General features: G+C 42.9%; 1 protein-coding gene across 1 annotated transcript in view; it reads right to left on the bottom strand.

Moving 5' to 3' along the window:
- The window catches only part of actn3b (actinin alpha 3b), a 37,063-nt gene that overhangs the window by 8,709 nt on the left and 7,258 nt on the right, over positions 1 to 21,096 (bottom strand). Inside the window, exons 2-11 of the mRNA XM_026162379.1 lie at positions 7,194 to 7,308; positions 5,929 to 6,048; positions 5,744 to 5,830; positions 3,745 to 3,832; positions 3,451 to 3,529; positions 2,933 to 3,014; positions 1,903 to 1,988; positions 1,591 to 1,683; positions 912 to 1,142; positions 50 to 197 (exon numbers count right to left, since the gene is read on the bottom strand). Coding sequence (XP_026018164.1) covers positions 50 to 197; positions 912 to 1,142; positions 1,591 to 1,683; positions 1,903 to 1,988; positions 2,933 to 3,014; positions 3,451 to 3,529; positions 3,745 to 3,832; positions 5,744 to 5,830; positions 5,929 to 6,048; positions 7,194 to 7,308 — 1,129 coding nt within the window. The remainder of the gene's footprint in view (positions 1 to 49; positions 198 to 911; positions 1,143 to 1,590; positions 1,684 to 1,902; positions 1,989 to 2,932; positions 3,015 to 3,450; positions 3,530 to 3,744; positions 3,833 to 5,743; positions 5,831 to 5,928; positions 6,049 to 7,193; positions 7,309 to 21,096) is intronic.

Raw genomic sequence — 21,096 nt, 5'->3', positions numbered from 1 at the left:
TGCGTTATATTGTGAGCTAAATAAAATACAAAATCTATCCACCACCTACCTGTAGTCCAGGCCTCGTGCATGGCGCACTTCTGCTTGAACTTCTCGGCCAGGTGGTCGAGTCTCTCCAGGCGGCGGATCTCTGTCAGCAGCCACTCCTCGTAACCCTTCTCCACCTGCTCCAGACCTTTCCAGGCATTTGCGATGTCCTGAAGGAGAGGGAGCGCTTTCATTATTACTCTGTGCTGAGGAGGAGGAGTGTTAGGCGTATTATCGACACGTTCGCGGGGAATTAAGAGCTCGTGACGGCCCGCCGTACTCTGACTCTGAATTGATTTGAGATTGTAGACCTTGAGAGGTTTTTAATATCTGTAAATTTCTCAGAAAGCAGTAGCTGAGAGTCTCTTTGAAGTTTTGCTTTATACAAAGAAGATGATGAAGAAACGATTTTTTTCTTTTTATCCTTTTATCCTTCTTCTTGACTAATTTGAGCTGAATCTGGGTGAATGTTTGGGCTGGATCGTACTCCACTCACCCTTAGGTGGAAGCTTGCCTGCTGGTGGGACACTATATGTGGAAGTCCCTGTTGGTGACAAACTACTAGAAAAGATTCAGTGTGCTCATTATCTCTGTTTTATTCCCCGATGATGTGTTGGAGTCATTACATAACCTTGCCATGAAAATGAAGGAATTTTGATTTTATTTTGAAAGGGGAGTGCTTTGGCGTTTTCAAAGAGCACCTCGAACAGAAGTGCCCGTGTCTAACCACCAACTGAAGTGTGACTTTGTTGTTTTGGTCTCTTTTTTCAAACTCTACGTCTCATAAAATCCTTTCCAAAGTAACACACAAAGAATTTAATCTTTCAACTGATGTGTGAGCTTGAAAATCCTGAGTGATGCATTAAGTCGTCCTCCTTGCTCACCGACACCATCTTGCCCTCAGAGGGCATGAAGGCGGGCCTGTTGCTGAGCCTCAGCTTGGTCTGCAGGGTGTTGAAGTTGATCTCCAGCTGGCATTTCTCCTGCACGCGGGGCGGCTTGTGGACGCGACGGTAGTCACGGAAATCCTCCAGCTTCTGCTGCATGGCGCGCATGGTCTGCTCCGCCACGCGGTTCTCCAGCCAGGGGATGGTGCGACGGATCCACTCGAGAAGCTGCAGAAGAGAAACGCAAAGGTTACTCAGAGTACTCTGATTACTTCAGTCTGCAGTTTACATGCACACCCACACACATCATATGACCTTTATGACCTATATTCTGTATGTCTTTAGTGAAAGAAAGTCTTTATTTAGGGTCATGTTTGTGCATCAGTTCTAGCTGCTTTGTATATCAGCTACTCGCATGTTTCTGATTATTTAAAGATATAATGCTGTGCAAAAGTCTTGAGCCACCCTTCATTTCTGTACATAGGAAAAAGTTGCTCATATTCCACCGCACTTTCTGCATAAATGCGCTTAGTTGTCAACTTTCCCTTTTATGCTTCTATAACTGAGAAAAAAAAATCGATTTTCATAAAACGACTTCAGTGAAGGAGCAGAAAGAGTGAGGAGAAGTGTGGGACAGACTGAGAGTGGGAGTTGTGCGGTCGCAGCGGTTTCTCACCTCGCTGGCCAGCTTCTCGTACTCCTCCATCAGTTTCTCGTTCTCCTGGTTGACGGCCAGCACCTTGCAGATACGGTTGGCAGCTGTCTCGGCCTGAGAGGGAGAGTAGCAACAGCTGATTTACCCAGATTCACGCAGCTCGCACGTTTACTCAGCGCTGACGTTACGTCACGATGACCGCGTTTCACGTGCGTCATCTGATTTATTCAATTACAAAGGGAACACTTGCTCATTCGGTTTGTGCTCCGAGCTCGTCGATCCACAGAAAAATAACGACATGAAACGTGGAGAAGTGAGGCGACACCAGCTCACCTGTTCTGCGCCGGCGAAGGCGTGGTAGAAGCAGGACACGTAGGTCATGATGGCCTTCTCGTCAGGTTTGGGTGTGTTCACGATATCTGAAGGTGCAAAAACAATGTTGAGCTTTATTATTATATTATTTTAAAATAGTCTTGGCAAAGGTTTGAAAGAATGATCCACAGGGCAGGAAAGCAGAGCAGACGTTTGATTCGTTTTTACTGCATTTTATTCTGAAAAGCCACTTTGTCAGGTTTAAAAAGCATTTTCTAAATAACATTTTTATTAAATATTTAAAAATCTGATACAGCTTAGTGTGGCAATATTGTATCGATGCAGGGACACTAAATATTTCACTAAAGAACCAGAACTCATCTCACCTGGTAGGAAGCAGCCACAGTCTGACCTGGACTGACTGCAGTCACTCTCAGAGAGACTGATCAAGGTTTGCAAATAACTTAGAAATGCAGACAGATTACCAACATGCTGCCATCAGTCTGAACGGATCTTTGATCCTAACTCGACTGGCTGCCAGCTGTTTGTGTCCTCGTTATATTTCTGTAGACCAGGAGGTTTACTGAGTGCAACTGTCACAGTTAAATGTGAATTACTGACGTAAACAGCAACAGACGTGAGTTTTGAGTTTTTATTGCAGTTAATTGTCAGAAACAGAGTGTGTGTAACTGCAAACTTGGTGACTGGTGACTCCCACCTCAGTTAAATATGCTGAATTAAAATGTGACCGTGAAGCGTAAAGAGCATTATGATTTATTCTTGCATTAATCACTCGTTTTAGGACATCTGCCTACAAAGCAGTGATATTTCCAAGGTCAGAGCCGCTGGTTCCTGAGTAGATGCATTTAAAGTGATTTAAAATGCATTCGTTTTTTCAATGAAGATGATTGAATTTTCCGAGCAAGCCGGAGCCACCGTGTCTGCCATCATGCATCTCGCTGCAGCTGAGCTCATCACCGTGTGTGTCAGCATAACAAGACAGAACCCGCTTCCTGCACTGCTCCGTCACGTTGACGTCTCGTGGCCTCACCTTCAGCGTCGAGCATCTTCGGGATGTCCAGGTACTTCTCAGCCACCTCGAAGGCGGTGTTCAGGTTACCGATGGGGTCGTCCTGAAGAAACACACAATCAGTGTCACACACAAAAGACTACACGGGGAAGCACGCCAGCCACGACAGTTCTGATGAGTGTTTTGAAGGCGAGAAATAAACCTCATTAAGAAATGTTTCAGTTTCAGAGTTTTGGCAATATTTTGGCGAGCAAACAGCAGCGCAGTTTCCAATTCTGTCGCATCACATCCAATTTTAAGGGATGCAATTTTGGCAAATATTCTTATTAACACTCTTAATCAAGCTTGTGATCTACAAGTGCAGTATTGTGATGGGTTGTCTTTTTGGGTTCTTTTTAATGAGCTGAAATCAGTTCACAGGAAAAAATATTTCTAACAGAGCTTCAATGATGAAAGTGAAAAGACATAAAAAGACTGCATTAATCAAGGTTCAGTATAAAGGTTGAAAATAGAGGGGAAAGTAGAGAAGGATGGGCCACCTTTCTCAGTTTGGAGTAGTCAATGAGGTCGGGTCTGTGTCTGTGGATGAGGGCACACAGGGCCAGGCCATCCTTCCAACTGAGAAGAAGAAGAAGAAGAGGAAGGAGGGAGGCATGAGTGAGGAAACAGCGGCAGGCAAAGAGGCGTGATGAGAAAAGAAGGAGAGTAGATGATCAGTGGGTGACATGGAGCGAGGAAAACATAAAGAGGAAAAGAAATCAGCATCAGACAGAAGTATAAGCTGAATGATTGCAGTTCCCTGCTGATGCCACAGGTCGGCATCGCTCACCCACCTAATGTGGAAGTTCTGTACATTGACGTTCCTGTAGGGGGCAGTCTTCCTCTGGCACCACAGCAGCAGACCCTCCTTAGCAGAGGTCTCTGAAAAAGTTGAGAAGAGGAGATGATTTTAGATGAGGGTTTGTGTTATTTTGAACATTAAGAGAAGAAGAATAACAGTCAGGAAGAGGATGACAGAGAGTGATTGGGGCTGTCAAAAGTTTAAATACTGCACAAAGATGTTTAGGATCAAGATCTGGCATTAAAAAAAGCTGTATGATGTTAGCAGCAGTCAATATATTTCTCAAGCTCGTCTGACGGGTGGCTTAAAGATAATTTCCTGCACTAGTGGAGGGAAGAGGAGTTATGAGAGGTTAGAGCGAGGTCGATGGCGAAGAAAGTCAAGCTGTATGACAGCAGAAGAAGAGTGAAGAGCGGAAGCAATAAAAGCTAAGCTAAAGGAGATGACTTGAAGGTAAGTGGGGGCGTGGGGGTGTGGGGGCGGAGTGTGGAAGGACAGAGTGAACAAGGTCGGAGTCTTTGTAAACAAGAATTTATTGTGGGTTGACCTGCTGACAGCATTAAGGTTAAAATAAAATGGCATGAGGTGCAAATGCAGCCCAGGGGTGGGATTACCAAACAAGGAAGCAACAAATCACCCCACACCCACACACACGCACGCACACACACGCACGCACAGAGTTAAAGGCATTAAATCTACTACACTCATTTCCAGCTTCATTGTTTTATTCTACAACTGCATCCACACTGGAAGCGCTTCACTCTCTGTGCATCGCTTTGAAGCCCGCGGCTGGTTGCTTAGGATATTCCAGGCTGCCGTTGCCTAGGTGACCCTCTAATATATTTACTACCAGGTCATGTGCCAATCATCGCGGTTCTTAACTTTCATGGGTAGTCGTTTCAGTTGCTTGGCTAAAGTTTACTTCTGATCGTGCCCACTTCCTGTCCACAGTGGTACCTGTAGCTCTGCTGCATGTCATTCACTTTCCGTGGTCATTGGTTGCTATGGTGCTGCAAATCATTTCTAGTGTGCAAGCAATTTCAGATATTATTACATTACTTAAGATAGCTTTGCATGACCATACAGTTTGAAATAAGCTTTATTTAGCTAAAACTGGGCCTTGGTTCATTCTCTGTCAGAAACTAGACATTTTATTTCCTCTTCCTCTTTGATTGGCTTTCCTTTGCAAACAGAAGATGACCATATTAGGATATCTGCTCTTAGTGACATCATACAGAGCTGAGAGTAGAATGGTCTGAAACTAAGTGCTGAGAAGTCTCAAGGAGATGTTGAATATGAGCATCTACAGTTTTAACAGTATATATACACTTGTGTGTGTGTGTGTGTGTGTGTGTGTGTGTGTGTGTGGTTTATCTCATTTCCTAAGAAGATGACTCAGAATGCCCTTCACAGATTTGACTGACTAGACATATCCAAGCTGCAGTGCTCGTGCTGTTGGTTTGCTTTCATAAAGTGCATAAAGGCAAAAACACAGGTCATTTTAGCTCATTGCTAGGTGGTTGCCAGGCAACATTTTGGCATCATAAAACATTATGCACAAATTAAGAGTTGCGGATATAAGCTAAATGTTATTATTGTGAAATAAAAATGATATGATGCTTTTATAAAGTGTTGTAAAGCTGAAAACGGTGCTTCAGGGGCCTGAGATGCACCTGTGTGCCAATTTCAGTTGTTCAGCTCCTGATTGTGTGGGAGGAGTTGGCAGCCAAAGAAACAAATAAACACACAGAGATTTTGTGTATTCTAGCAAGATGTGTTTAACTTTGCGTTCACGTGACTGTATTTGAGACACAGACAACTGTCTCTGTCTGTTGTGCTCAGGCATGGTGACTGCTCCAGCAGTTTGGCCAAACTCTTGCAAAGACTAATTGCAAACTCATAACTCGTGCATTATCTCACTATTTAAGTGACAACCACTAAAAAAGTTAATTTAAGCTTAAAAAATTCAGTGTTGCTTTATGGAAACACACCTTCCACAGAGATGTCCTGGATGGCAAAACGCAGGATGATGGTCCAGATCATACCAAGAGTCATCTTCACGTTACCGTCGACGATTTCTACAAAACCAAACACACGGACGCGTGTTACTCGTCTTAGCAGATCCTGATGAATTAATCAGATAAAACTCAGACTCATTTTAAAGGTCTTGTCTCACCCTCAGCACCAATAGACACCAGCTTGACCCCCTTGCTGCAGATGAAGTCCAAAGCTTTGTTAACGTTGGCGATCTTGTGGAAACGCATCTTGCCTTTGTCGGGTTTGGGCAGCCTCTCACCTGAGAAAGACGAGGAACAGATTTATTAGCTCGTCCATCAAGCTGCTCAGTAGTTATTTTTTAAGCTAAGTGTCAAGGAAAAATACACCATCTCCAAGAACATGTGATCTCAATTTTACTTGTTTGTGTTAGTTTATTTACCAAAGAACACAGTTATGAATTATAAGAGTAATTCCATTCATGAAACCTGCAGAGATGTAGCCAATGTGACACCACCTGTTACTATGTAGTCTACAGTTTTCAATATTCTAGCTCAGGATTTTGATCATCACCATCTCAGTTTTTCTGGTTTTCTCGTTTTTAAACCAGACATCACAAAAGACAAGTAGACCTACCAGGGAAATGCTGCGAACTAGTCAATCACAAGGTAGAACCGCCTACTTTATCCTATACAGAGTTTATTAAAAAGAATGATCCGACTCCAAAAAGCTGTAATCCTGCAGCGTTCACTGGTAACATTTGACACACGTACTGTTAGAAAGCGCGGATTCATGAGTTTCACGTGGTTGCTGGCAGGTAGCGACGGAAGTATTCAGCCATACATTTTAAAATTTACCACAAGTTTCTATGTTCGTTAGATGATTCTTTCTGATACAACAGTCAGAAATTAAAAAAATATGACTTAAAACTTGAAATAGAAACTAACACTGAAAGTTTTCATTGATGTCATAAAATCACGTGAGTGATAGTTTAATGTTCCTCTTAGATTTCCTTTACAGTCAGACTTTGTTCAGTCTCCCCCTGGTGGCCACAAGAAAGAATGCAAGTACTTTATTTGTTTTTTTTAAACGTCTCCATCTTTGAGATGCAGTCTCTTCTTATTTTCAACTAACTGTTTTAAAACAGATTTTTTTTTGCTATTATATATAAAGTGATGATGACTGCTGGATTTTATAGATGGAAGAAGGTACAGAGTGGGAGTGAAACACAACAATGTTTAGGAGTTTGAGTAATCAACATCAGTCTCATTCTACAAAGAAAATGACAAAAAAAGAAAAGAAAAAGAAGTGTCACCAAAATAGCAAAAGATCTGCTCTTTTTTTTTTTTTACCACAAGGATGTGCCAAATCCAAGTATGTGATCCGGTATCATTCAGTTTTTAAATGTGTATACATGCATGGGTGTGTGCTCTCAATGACATCCACCTGATATGACCTCCAGCAGCAGCATGAGTTTGAGGCCATTTCTGAAATCCTCTTCAATGTTCTCAATCTGTGTCCCGGCCTTCCTCAAGTGGGAGTTACACCAAGCTGTGAAGGTCTAAAGGAGAGAAGAGACGGAGGCTCACAGGTCATATGTACCACATATTACACATTTGCATTCACAGACTTGACCTGCCGTGCACGCACACACATACATCACACAGAGAGCCAGAAACACACGGTTTTACAAACTTTACACACACAATTTGATGCTTCCCCTTTGAAACCGGGGTCACAAAATGCTTAGCGAGGCCCGAGCTGTCCTCTTTAATCTGTGACCTTTCTGCGACTGCGGCTGCTGACGGAGAGCGGGCGCAGTCACACTCTGACACTTGTGTCAGTTTGACGGCCGCTTGATCTTAGTTCAGTCTGACTTTGGGCTCAGATCATTCTGACGTGTGCTTTTTGAAGCTGTGGAACTTCCCAGATGAATTCATAAGAGGATGAATGACGCTCACTGTAATAAACAGGTGCAATCTGCAGAACTAACATGTGATAATTACCAAGAGGTGTTTGAGTCATTTGTATGCTTGGTTTAACTAATAATGGATGCATATCTGGACACTTTTGCATTTTAATTAGGACTCTGCACTTTAGGAAACATGTGCACACCACGAAACATACTTTCACATGAGAACTCTTAAATATTTAATGATTATTTATTGAACATTTTAATGATTCTATTTTCCAGACACATGATGTTGGATAAAGAGATAATACTAGCCACCAATTCTGCTGATTAGCATGTGTCCCAGGGGGTCTGAAGACTATTTAAAGATTCTGGGAGAGACAAAGGTGGAAAGGGTGGGGGGAGTTGCTGGGGTTGCCAGTGGGCTGCCAGTTGTCAGTTAGAAGGTATACGTTTGCTGCTGGTAGAGGCTGCCACGTTAAGCTGGTGAACTGAAGCCTCGATAAATAAATAAAACAAACTTGTGCTGCTCAATGGTCATTTGTTACACATGCAAAAGACTCCTCAGCATCAGCACCATCCATTTCTTAAACAGCTGGACATTCAAGTGCAGTAAAGTGAAGTCTGCAAGTGTTCAGGAAGGTACCTGTTATTAAAAAATAAATAAATAAATTATAAAAAAAAATTCACACATTTCACTCGGGCGCTACGTCTTTCAGTAGATACAAATCACCCGTTTTGGAAACCAAGCTGCTCACTGAGTGATGGTGGCGTGTGTAATAGACAGAAATGGCTCTTAAGCGCTGAGTGCTTGCCTTCGGTCTGTCTGGAAAACTGCCTAATGGCGTCAGGCGTACGTGCAGGGGACAATTCAGTGCGCCATTCAATCAATCAATCAGCCGCTGAAAGGTATTTCTGAGAGGCTTTCCATGCTGTTTAGCTTTAATCTGAAAAAAAACCCCAAAAAAACAAAACGTGTGTGTGCGCTTGTGTTCAAACTCAGGGGTGTGAGTGTGCGTTAGGGCTTCTGCTGTAGAGCCAAAACTTTGCCAGGGTTTGGAGGATGCGGGGGTGTCGAAGCAGAATAAGTACATGAGCTGAATAACTAACTACAGATGATTGTGTGGGTGGAGTGAGGAGAGACACACAGAGAGAGGGATGTATAAATTAGCAATGAAACAGGGTTTGTGCTCAGTAGGTAAAAACAAATTTCCCAACACAGCAAAGCACATTAAATAGCCCAGGAATCAAAATGCATGTGCCCTTTAAAGTAAGTGGGTGTGTGTTTATGCCTATATGAGCTTCCAGGCCTCGCGTCTGCATCTGCCTGCGCGGACAGAAAAGCAAAGACGCAAAGTACCAGAGACACAGATGAGACAGAGATGTCTGAGTGGAAGAGGAGAAAAAGTCGCAAATTAGAGTGAAGGGAAAGTACAGCATGTGGGGGAGAGTAGACACTGCTCATCTCTGCATGTGCTCTAGAGCTGAAATGATTATCTAATTAGTTGATGGAGTGAAAAATGAATTAACCTGATGACTAATTGAAGCAATTTTTCAAGCAAACATGCTTCAAATTTCCTTGTTCCTGTTTCACAGCTCTAATGATTTTCTGCCCCCTGTTATGTAAATGCAAACTGAACATATTCATCATTTTTTGACATTTTATAGATAAACCGTTACATAAAGAGTTTTCAGGGCTGACTCTGCTTCACTCACACTGATTTTCTCTCCTTCCTGGAGGAGACTGGTGATGGGCTGAAAGTTTCTTATAATTAAACGGATGCAATGTAAGCATGTGATGATTTATAATATACTTTATACAGAGTTGCTTAGAAGCCAATATTCAGTTTGACCGCGTTTATTCTTCAACACAGTCTGAACTCTCTTAGTCAGTCTTTCCATTTCTTTAAGCAGGAATAGTTCTCCAGGCTTCTTGAAGGACATTCAAAGCTCTTCCTTGGATGTTTCTGCCTTTTGTTCTGTTCTCTGTCGAAATGATCCCACACTGCTACAGTGTTGAAGTCAGGGCTCTAAGGAGGCCAATCCACAACAGCTTTTATTGCAATGGCAGTCTGTTTGCTGAAAAATGAAGCCGTTTCCAGATGATATTACATGGTGCTCAAAATCTGGTGGTACTTTCTGTGCTCATAATTCTTCAATTTTGGCAAAATCTTCAACACCACTGGCTGCAATACAGCCCAAACCATGACAGAGGCCCCACTGCGTTTTACGGGTGACTGCAGACTCACAGTTGTACCTCTCTCCTGACCTGTGCACATACCGATGATGTAAAATCTGGATTCGTGACTTCATCACACCTGTTGCTATCGATTTTCAGTCCAGTTCTTGTGCAATTTGGGATACCTCAATCATCATGTTTCTTAAGAATGGCTTCTTCACAGCCACCCTTCCACTGAGACACTAAATGGAGTACCTGAAGAGCCGAATGGAGGTCCTGTATCAGATCTTTGCTAGGTTTTTTTCCCCCTATTTCTTAAGAATATGACTTTCAAATACTGTCCATCTGCTGCAGAGAGCATCTTAGGCCTGAGAGGCCTTCTTATGTCCTCCACTAGTCCAGTTTCCTATTTTTTTTAAAGGAGAGACTGCACACCATGCCAAGGTTTCTGCTTACAGCCCTTTGGGAATCTTTGGTATTTTGCTTAAATTCAGCTAAATAAATGGGAACAAGTTGTGTGTTTTTACGAGAAGCTGCTAATAACAAATTTCCTAAAGATACAAATTAAAATCGGTTCTTTGCTAAGTTGTCTGTTATGTGTATTCACAACACTTGATCACCACTAGAAGCCTTTTTTAGGCTCAGGCGATTCATGGGTCATGTATACATTAAAAAAAGGCCAAAAATGATTACCTAAACATTATGAGTTCGAATGCATGTTTTTGACTTAAAAAAAAAAAAAAAAACTTCTTTGAAGACTATAAAAAAGAACTTTTGATGTGATCTTAGGACCAACGGTCATCAGTGGAAGTAACTTATTTAAATGCAAATTAGAGACTTGGTTTCTTTGCATAATATTTCCATCTTAAGCTACTTTAAATGTGTCCCATTACAGTGTTTTGGGTTTTATTGACCAGCTGTTTGGATTTAGTTAAATATTCTGTGAGATTTAGTGTTTTGTGCGATCTGGCCTAATTTGTAATCGCACAGAAGAAAACTTTTACTTTTGACCAAGTATTTTTATACTCCAGTACAAGTAGTTTTACTATTAGAATCACTGTCTTTTGCCAGATTTGGACATTTGGAAACTAAATTTGTCACACCTGGAAATCAAAAATGGATTCAATCTGAATTTGAGATTGAAGGTCAAAGAAAAGGAGACTCGTAGACAAAGAAGCAGCAAAGCGGAGGAGCGGAGCGGAGAGGAGTGACAGGAATGCCCAAGCCCTGCTGTAATTTGATGTAAGGGTCTGGAGGGGAGAAGAGACCGCCTGTCCAACCAGCAGGTGCTCATCTCCTTTGCCATGCATGACCAAATTTAGACAGACTCCTAATCCAGCACGCACAGACCACCCGGCCAAACTGGAGAGGGGACAAGGAGGTGTGTGACGGAGAACGGAGGAGGTGGAGACAGGGAGGTGGGCGGTAGGTGTGGAGGCTAAAATAGGTGGAAAAGGAGGAGAAAGAGCTGCGAAGGGGAGGGGAGGGGCAAGGAGTGAGGGGAGGTGGCGGAGGCTAAATCGGATTGCCATGGGACACCAGTGGACAGCTGAGAAGGCAGGATTCCTGAGGTGAACTGTAAGAGTCCAAGACAGGAGGAGGAGGAGGAGGAAGGAATGGATTTAAGAATATGATGAGATATAAAATAATAACTTGAGAAAGTGTGGGAAAGATGAGAGGGGTGATGCCGCGTCTACATCAAAGGGAAAGCTGTTAGAAGCTGACGTGGCGCTACGTGAAATTAAGGATTCACTTAACCTGGAGACACAAACACAATCACAGATTCATTAAATCCAAAACGCTGCATGAGCCTCAGATAAAAAAACAACAATTAACTGTGACACATGTGAAACTACAGCTGATACTTTTCTCCGTCTGTGCTGTACCGCTTCATTATCTCCCCCCACCCGCCAGCCGGCCCCTCCTCGGTCTGCTGTAACGCCTGTGGTGGTCGTCAAAGTCCGCCAGGATGAAGTCACCCTCCATCCCAGCATCCTCCCCCCTCCCCTCTTCTTTCTTCTGTCTGTCTGCACCTGTTGGTCCGTCCTGGCTCAGCTCAGCTGGGACCTTTTTACTTGTAAAATGAGGTCACAGTGTAGCCCAGCTGAATGCCCGTCATGACTACGTCCCCCCAGGAGACCCAGGGATGCAGACCCCCCACCCTCCAAATACATCTGACACACACACACACGTTCCCACACATTCTTCCTCCCATCTCAACGGGCTATGAGCTCCTGATAATGTCAGCTACCCAGGCTGTTCATCACAGAGCTGACGCAACCGCAAGCTCTTTACGGCTCCTGAAAAGAACGCACATGCTAGCAGAAGATGCAGATTAATTACTTTGTTGGAGGGAAAAGCACGACTAATGTAGACTAGATGATTAAAGGCTGGTGCCCTCATCAGCAAGTGGCAGAATAACCTCTGGTTAGAGTTAATATTCATACTTTCTGACTACACAATGCCCGTTAGCTGCTAAGATGTTAGGAGCTAGCTGCCACTAGCTGGAGCTCTAGCTCCAGTAGATGACAGCACGACCGCTAACCAGAGATGCTCAGACCGCCTGCTCCATAGACACCTTCTTGAAGATGTACTCTCTCCAGAGTGTCCTGGTCTCCTTCCAGTAGGTAGAACACCTCACTCTGGAACAAGCATCATCATTATCAGACGCACGAACCACCTCAGCCAGCTCCTTTAAAGGTAGAGGAGTAGCAGCTCCCCTCTGAGCCCTGCCTGCTGCTCTTTATATGAAGCACATTACTGTATCATTCTTTCACATATTAACCCTCGTGAGCTCGGCCATAGGTGGGGGTAGGAACACAGACTGACGATTCTCACGTTTCATTAAAAAAGACATGAATGTAAAAATGATATCAAGACGACTGATTGATTATAATTTGAAGAATCAGTGCCAAAGCTCAAAAACATCCTCTTTTCCCCGACACCTTAAACATCATCTTCCAGCTGTGAACCCTTTTTGCTATTATGAAAAATGTCGGCTAATGATTATAAAACTATATTTAAAATGAAGGATTATTAGAATGTCGATATGTCAAACGTTAGGAGATGCTTTTAGTAATGCTTCTTTTAATGAGGTTACATTTAAGAAAAGCCTTCCATCATAAAGTGAGTGCCGCATGACACGGCGGCCGTAAAGTGGGATTATATTGAGTTTACCTCCCGCATAAATCTCAGCGCCCTGCGTGCACAAAATAGCCTTCCACAGCTGACCATCACACACACAGACACACACACACAGTCAGCTGTAGTTGACTTGATGATTAGTCCAGACTGAGTGCTGCTCCACATATATCAACCCTGTCTTTGCACTTTCATAGCTCCATTTCTCTGCCTCAGCCTCTCCTATGGAAATCTAAATAAATAAGAAAATAATACATAGATAAATAAATATAAATCACTTCTAATAAGATGCATAATTACATAAACCTTCAGGACAAGCTCAGCTTACACCTCACCTCTTTGCACTACTGCGTCGCTGGCTGCAGGCCTTTTTTTTTTTCCCCAAAAGAGTGTTTAGATTTAATTACAAAAGTCTACAGTAGCTGATTTCACTAATTAGTGCCTTCGATCACACGAGGCTGATCCAATTACAGAAATATGTTTGTCTGGAATAAAAATGTGCACAGCGATGTGGCTTACAGGGAACACTGCCAGCGCAGATCATCTCTGCATTTCTTTGTGTGCCAGTCTTAAGATTTGGTGCGTTTTAATCTGCTGATTGTGGAGGGAAATTATAAGGTCTGTGATGTGGAGCAGAATTAAAAACAACAAGCAGAGCGTTAGAAAAACAAATTGGCAGCACTTGGTGGTAGAAAAGCAGTTAAATCGATTGTAAACCATTTTCGGAAGTCTCTGTTATTGTCAGTAAGTGCTGCGTTTTAGAGCATCACTTAGCGAGGCCATGATGGAGGAAGACAGGACGCTTTCACTGCTGCGCTCAACTCTAAGCCCCTAACCTCATTCTTTCAACTTTCGTTAGTTTAAATAAAGAATAATGGTGAGGGTGCACAGAAAAGTATTCTTTTTCATTCTCTAGCATTTGTCCTAAAGTGTTTTGAGCCCAGCTCTATAAAGTCTGAGTTCTCCATAGTACAGAAAGCAAAGGGTTTGTTGAAAATCTATAACCTGTCAGCATGTTGTGACTGAAGTGGAGTCTCTGCGCTGGATGTTTAGGATTTGAGCTTATGAGTGGAGCCAATCACAGGTCTTTCCCAACCAGATCAGGTGAATAGTCCAGAGTAAAACATGAGAAAAGTCATGGGACGTAAAGAGACTGAGTGGCTGCCTTCTTTAGATGGGCCTAGCCCAGCGTAGCTCCTGTGGCATCACTCATAGTTTCTGAGCATTTCTGCTTGCACCCCCCACCCCAATGTGACGACAAGGGGCAGGTATGACTGTGAAACCCCATGCTTATTGGCTAATACTTGTGGTTGTTTATTATCCAATGAGAGTGCAGTTTCATACTGCAGCTAATCATTCATTTTGATGATAGTTTGACCAGCGTTTACAAATCAGACTTTATTAAATCATCCAAAATGAGTCAAACATATGAGGAAAGTGTTCACATGATGTTGTGTCAGTATGTTTTATATAAAAATCTGTTCGTGTGGTTTGAAAGGAAAGAGCCAGTCTTCCCACAGTACACCTGCATGTGCCCAGCCTTAATTTAGCCCAGGTATTTATGTCTGTGCCACTTTAAAAATAGCCTGCCTGCAGGGCTGACATTTGGGACCCCATTCACACCTGTCCACTACAGCTACCTTTGGTCACACTGCTCAGCACCCATGTACAAACCGGTGACAGCTCACTCACATGCATGAAAACACTGCGCTCTTTTATTTACGAGGTATTTATGCTTGTGATTCAGGGCTAAGATTAAATCCAGAGGAAGATTAAATTCAGAGGAAGACAATAAAAATAATGTTGCTGTGAGCACTGAAGATGCAATTATTGCTCTGAAAACTACCAAAAGCCATAAATCTATTTATAGCCGTGTCGATTTTGAACCGCGAGCACGTCAGTCCACCTGTCGGGCAGCAATGACTGTTTGCACAGAGAGCAGCAGATGCACCCTTTCCCCCTCTGCAATCAAAAGCTGCAGCTTCCAGAGTCAACAGACCACAGGTCAGTACTTATTAAAAACACACACAGACACAACCCCTGAACTGCTCCTGCTCATTTCATTCGCTGCGTTTTTAAGCTACAATAATCCGTCTCGTCATCAGTTTTTGGTTTAATTTACATATAATGCATAAATAACTCAGTAAAATATTCTGTGAGGTTTGCTTGCACCACACAAGCTGCTGTGATTTAACTACACTGACAGAGAGAGCAGGAAATGTCACAGGTTGTGTTTCTGTGTCACTGTATGGCCAAAGTGCACAGCCTGCTCTCTGTGAGCACTGCCGAGCTCTCCTCTTGATCACACTCAAAAACCAAAAAATTTAAAACCCAAATAAATAAGCCTCTTGCATCGACGCCGCTGTTCACATTTGTAAAATACTTTGGAGAGCTGCTGACATGATGACATTTCCAGGATTTGCACATGAAAACACTGACGGCGCTTATGTAAGTCCTCAATCACGACACTTCTGACAGACTGGAACAGCCGCGGTTGAGCCATATGAGCTCTGAGTGGACAAACAACACTCCCATCAAGGCTCGTCATCTCAAACAAGTGTCAGTAAAGAAGAAAATCACAGCACTTCTGAAACTACGACTGTTGGTGTGTGTGTGAGAGAGGCAAACTCAAATCCACACTAATAAAGAAGAAGAAGAAGGTGTGTACATTATTGTACTTTATTGAGCCCCGTGGGGAAATTGCTCTCTGCATTTAACCCATTCACTCAGTGAAGCAGTGGGCAGCCATTGGGCGCCCGGGGAGCAGTGTGTAGGGACGGTACCTTGCTCAGGGGTACCTCAGGGTAGCTGTTAAGGGGAATCGAACCCCCGACCTTCCGATCATGGGGCAACCACTCTACCTACTGAGCTATCCCTGTAGCTGTCAGCTACACCTAATGGAGAGAATTAGAAACATCATCTTTTCCTTTCAGCCTCTTAATGGCAAAACTAGAGCTTTACAATGAGGAACTATATTTTCAGCTATGTGTGTCTGACATCACTTTCCTCACATCAGAGCTCTCTAGTAAACAACAACTGCACCAAGTTCCTCCACCGAGGTTTTAAGAGTTGATAAAGTGACAGGACTGAAGTGGAGGAGGCTAACGGTTACAACACACAACAGGTGTCACCAATATTTAGGAACCACCAGCACTTCACCCCACCCGCTCCCCTTATAGTCTTTAAATACACCCCACCCCTCAAAAAGAGATCCGGAGCCCTGAACTTCGATGCCACGGGGATGATTTGGGAAAATGACGTAATGTATCCTAAACACACCTCTAACAGGCCAGCTGACCACTGCTGTGACACATGCTTAGATTGGATTTCAAATAAAACCAAACCACACAAAATTCAATTCATATCTGTTAAGAAAAAGGAAAATAACGAGCTAATCAAAGTAAATAATCAGTGGACGAACAAAGCTGGATGAAACGGTTAACTGGCACCAGCTGAATTTGAAAGAAAGAACTGCATAAAGCAACAGACTCAGCCAACAGTGACTCATATTTGGGGAAAAAGCAAATGAAGATTCACATTTTTCCAGCTTGAACTGGTTAAGCAGTTACTGGATGGATGGATATCAGCCAGTGTCAGGTAAAAGTACTGCACGAGCAGTTCTAAGTTGCATTTTCGGTCTGAACCTGTACCCGGCATGAATTTATCAGCCTTCCTTTCTGCTGCTTCTCTGTGAAGGATTAACAGCCTTATACCCAAAGATCCTGCTGACAACAAGGCCAGCGCTGGCCGCCAATGCAACACCGGTGCGTCCCAACCTGTGGATTTATGCCTGCGTTTAGAGGATAAAAGGGACTAGGACACCTCGTCCAGTCAGTGTGTGTGACAGTGTGTGCAAGGTGCCAGATGCCAGTGAGATATGCTGGGTGCACGTGGGACTTTAACAGGTGAGTGAACAGGTGGGGAAAGACAACAGCACTCCACCCATTATGGTAACGTTTAAAGATTTAAGGATGAGTTTTGTATGGACATATTGGATAAGCGGCATCATGTGCTGCATTTTGATCGGATTCAGAGCACTCAAGTTTGCCACCTTAGAGATTGGCAGTCGCTTCCAGATCAGGTATTCCATTTATTGTGTGTCCATGTCTGAACACCACCCAAGGGACAGGATGGCTAACCTGGTTTAGTCAATCACTCGCTCTGACACAACCATCTGTCTGAGTTGTCATATTAATTGCTTCGACTCCGTGAGGAGGAGGGGAAACATCGTGTCCCACCCGGCTCCATTATGCTGCCTCACATTGTGTTCCACTGCTGCGTGGCTCCAGGTTGCTGCACTACCAGAATGATGATGCGAGCCACAAATGCCAGCCAGAATTTAACAGCATACCCTTACAAGCGCAATCTATGCACGAGTGTACGATGTGAACTGGAAATGCTGGCAGCAGCACAGATGCACGTTTTTCAAAATGTTGGTTTTATGTAAAAAAGACAAAAGAAGAGAAAGGACAGAAAAGTGAACGCAATTATTTAGAGGATAGATTCTTGGCATTTCCCTCAGTTGCACGTCATCTCAGTTCACTTTGCAGCGTCTTCGGGGACAAATGATTTAAAGTTGTCTGGTAGCTTTTTGTGATTCATGCTTTTATATAAGCTTCTCTGTCTGCCACGAAGTAACTCAGCCACAACAATGCAATACAGTTATCAACAGGCCGATGTCAGCTATCATCATTATCAACAGTTTGTCCTGAGAGGTCGAATAACCAAATCAAATGATCCAGGGTAAAGTTAACCAATTTGCAGTGCAGAAGAAGAAACTTGCAGAGAGCAGGGGAAATCCAATCAGAGGTAATAAAATCAGCAGACAATAATGCTGCCCACACAGATGGAACTACAGTAAGTAAACATATAGAATCCATAATTGCCTCTTTGGGACTTTTAAGGGACATTTTCTCCTCAGTGACAGAGATATCACGTATATTGTACATCATATGATTGTCTTGCAGTGTTGTGGGAACATAATCATTAGAGACAGATGCATGAAAGATGGATGGAGAACTTCTGGTCTGAAATATGAAAATTTAAAGTATCTTCAAAACCCACCTAAACGCCAGCAGGTGGCAGGTTGTCTGGTTGTAAATGTAAATCTATGAGAAAATTACATTTACACATCAAATTAATTAATTAAGTAAAATTTATAGACCTCAGAATGTGAGTCATGTGACCTCTAACATGATTTATAGTGGCTAGTTGGGATTTCACGATAAGAGACATTTAGCAGTCAGTGCCAAATGCCATGTTTCTCACAAAATGGTTGCTAATTAGCAAGATATATAAAATATATACAAAGTAGGAATGTCACCAGAACCGATACTTACGGTACTTGTTTTTCTTTGGTAACGTAGCCGTTGGCAGGGTATGTACCGAAGTGGTCTTCCAGACCTGAAGGGGGCAGTATAAAGCTACATGTGTCCTAGTCTACCCTTACATGCTGAACGGACTCCCACATCATCGGATAATAACTGATTTCCAAATTGCAATATGCAAACTTTTTGGTTTTTCAGACCAAGGAAGGAAATCCTTCCAATTTAGCAAAGCAGCTAAAAGGCCAACATTCAGATCTGTTTAAATAATAGTAAGTTTAACTTCATATTTAGAAAGGTACAAAGTGTCATCCTTCTCATTTTATCCTGAAATACACTATAATGTTTAGTTTGAGACAGCTGCATTACTGATGTGAAGTCAGCTTTGATCCATATTGTAAAATGTTTACAATAAAAGCTAATGCTAACATTAGCAGGCTACTCGGCAAAGATTCTAACGTTTTATTGTTTATTGTCAATAAAATATAATGTTGATAAGGAATATTTTTTGTCTAAATACACATTTTGTTTCATCTTTCTTTAATTTCATCTTGAATTAGGAACAAGCTAACTCTACTCATATTAGCACCAAATACTAAATCTTTGGGATTCATTACATCCCCAACACAACATTAGCCACTACAAACGGTTCAGCATGTGGCGCGCTGGTTGATTTCTAAACGGCAAAGTTCTCTCAAACAAAAAAGTAACGTGTGTTTCAGCATAACACAACGTACTTCCATATCCAGCTATCGATAATTTGGGGCAAAGCTATCTCAGCGGCTTTGCTAGTCGCCGTCTTCCACATGTAGTTTTTCCTTGTGCTTGTGGGTGCCCTTCATCATGTAAGGACGCACAAGAATACTTGTAGTGGCGTGTTGTCTCCACAGTACCACCGTGTTTTCAGGATTTTGGCATCAAAAAGTATAAGTATTGGCTCTGGTGACATCCCTAGTGGCTACATCCATCTTCTACATACAGTCTGTGGTATTTGGCTCTAAACTGACTGTGGCAGGAGTCAGAGATTACAAAAAGCAATTAAATGACAACCATCCAATATTTGTTGAGTAATTTCACCCAAAACTACAAACTCACAGTGCAAACAAAAGGACTTGATTAATCCTGTGGCTGATATGAATTTCAGTGTGAACTTTCATGCCAGATAACACAAAAGCCAGCCAGCAGTCTTGTAAAGCTCTCTTTATATTGCCAGCTATGTGGAAGCAATGTCTGATGTACTACTTTAATTACTTGAAAAACTACCAATCAAAGTGAAAAGTTATTTTTCACAGTGCTGTTACTTTAAATTGTCAGCTGGGGTGTATATAATAACCCTTATTTTCTGCTGGCACTGCAGCACACACACACACACACACACACACACACACACACACACACACACACACACACACACACACACACACACACACACACACACACACACACACACACGCCATCCTTATCTTGCATTGTTCACTCTATTACAGCTTTCAGCCTCTTTCTTGTTACATGAGTGAGCAGGTGAATTGACTGTGTGATTGATGGTGGAGAATAAAGGTGAGTGTACAGGTTCACGGTGGCTGCATGTCGACTCTTTTGTCGTTTAATGAGCTCTGGACTTGAAGACTGACGGTGGGGGAGATAAATTGGTGTAAGTGGTTGCGGAGGATTTATGACAGTGCGCCTGCGACTGAGGATGGGGGGGGGGGGGTGGTGGTGGTGGTGGTGGTGGCGGGGGGTTGTTTCTAATTTCAGTAGGCAAGTTCTTTCTCTGTAATAAGAGGCAAAACTCTCCAGGCAGATCTGGGGTCAGCTAATTCCATCTCGACAGAAACCTCGACCGTGAAAAAAAAAAAACGGTGTGTGAAACTGATCCGAGGCTGCCTCTAGTAGATGCGCCCCAGCTACAATTCTCAGCATTCATTTAGCCAAAAGAGCAAGTCACAGATGACCTTGTGATTTTGACTTCGGCCTCCATTAGAGAACCACAAAAAGGCTATTGAATCCTCGGGTCAGGCGATCCCACAACTCTGGTTTCATTTTGTTATTTGCGGGTTGTGAAGCTAAAGCCAGAATGAGCACACATGACGGCTGCTTCGTCATTCCTCAGTTTGCATCCATGTGGTGAGCTCAGACATAAGCAATCATTGGAGCAGGCCGATGATAAAAAGCCCACATCTGTTTCGGAAGGACACACGAGGGTAAAATTAGTCAAATAAAAATTACATTTTCTTGCCATTTAATTTTCTTTTCGGTATTTCTTTTAAATATGACCTGCTAGAACTCTTCTCGACATTAACCATTAATAAAGACAAAGGAGCTTGCAAAGAAAAGCGCCTGGACTTCTTTAAGTTGCTTGAAGACGTTTCACCTCTCATCCGAGAAGCTTCTTCAGTTCTAAGGTCAAATGGTGGAGAGTCCGTTTTGAGATCCCTTCCCAGACGCCTTAACGCCCACTCACATCCTGGGCCATCTGACCTCAGGAATTCGCATGATAAGGTGGGGCCAGGTTTCACAATGAACACACCCGAAACTCTGGCTGATTGGGACGCCCAGTTTCTCACCTTGTCTCAGGTGATTAGAGGATCATCAGGGGGTCCTTTTGTCCCTCTGTGGGGGGAAACTCCCACTAGGTTTATATCTGGGACTCTCCACCATTTGACCTTAGAACTGAAGAAGCTTCTCGGATGAGAGGTGAAACGTCTTCAAGCAACTTAAAGAAGTCCAGACGCTTTTCTTTGCAAGCTCCTTTGACTACGATGACCTGGATGACTGAGAACCTTCACAGACATG

Source organism: Astatotilapia calliptera, chromosome 3 (assembly GCF_900246225.1).
Source record: "Astatotilapia calliptera chromosome 3, fAstCal1.2, whole genome shotgun sequence".
Classification (NCBI taxonomy): domain Eukaryota; kingdom Metazoa; phylum Chordata; class Actinopteri; order Cichliformes; family Cichlidae; genus Astatotilapia; species Astatotilapia calliptera.
This window is presented reverse-complemented; position numbering and strand designations above follow the sequence as displayed.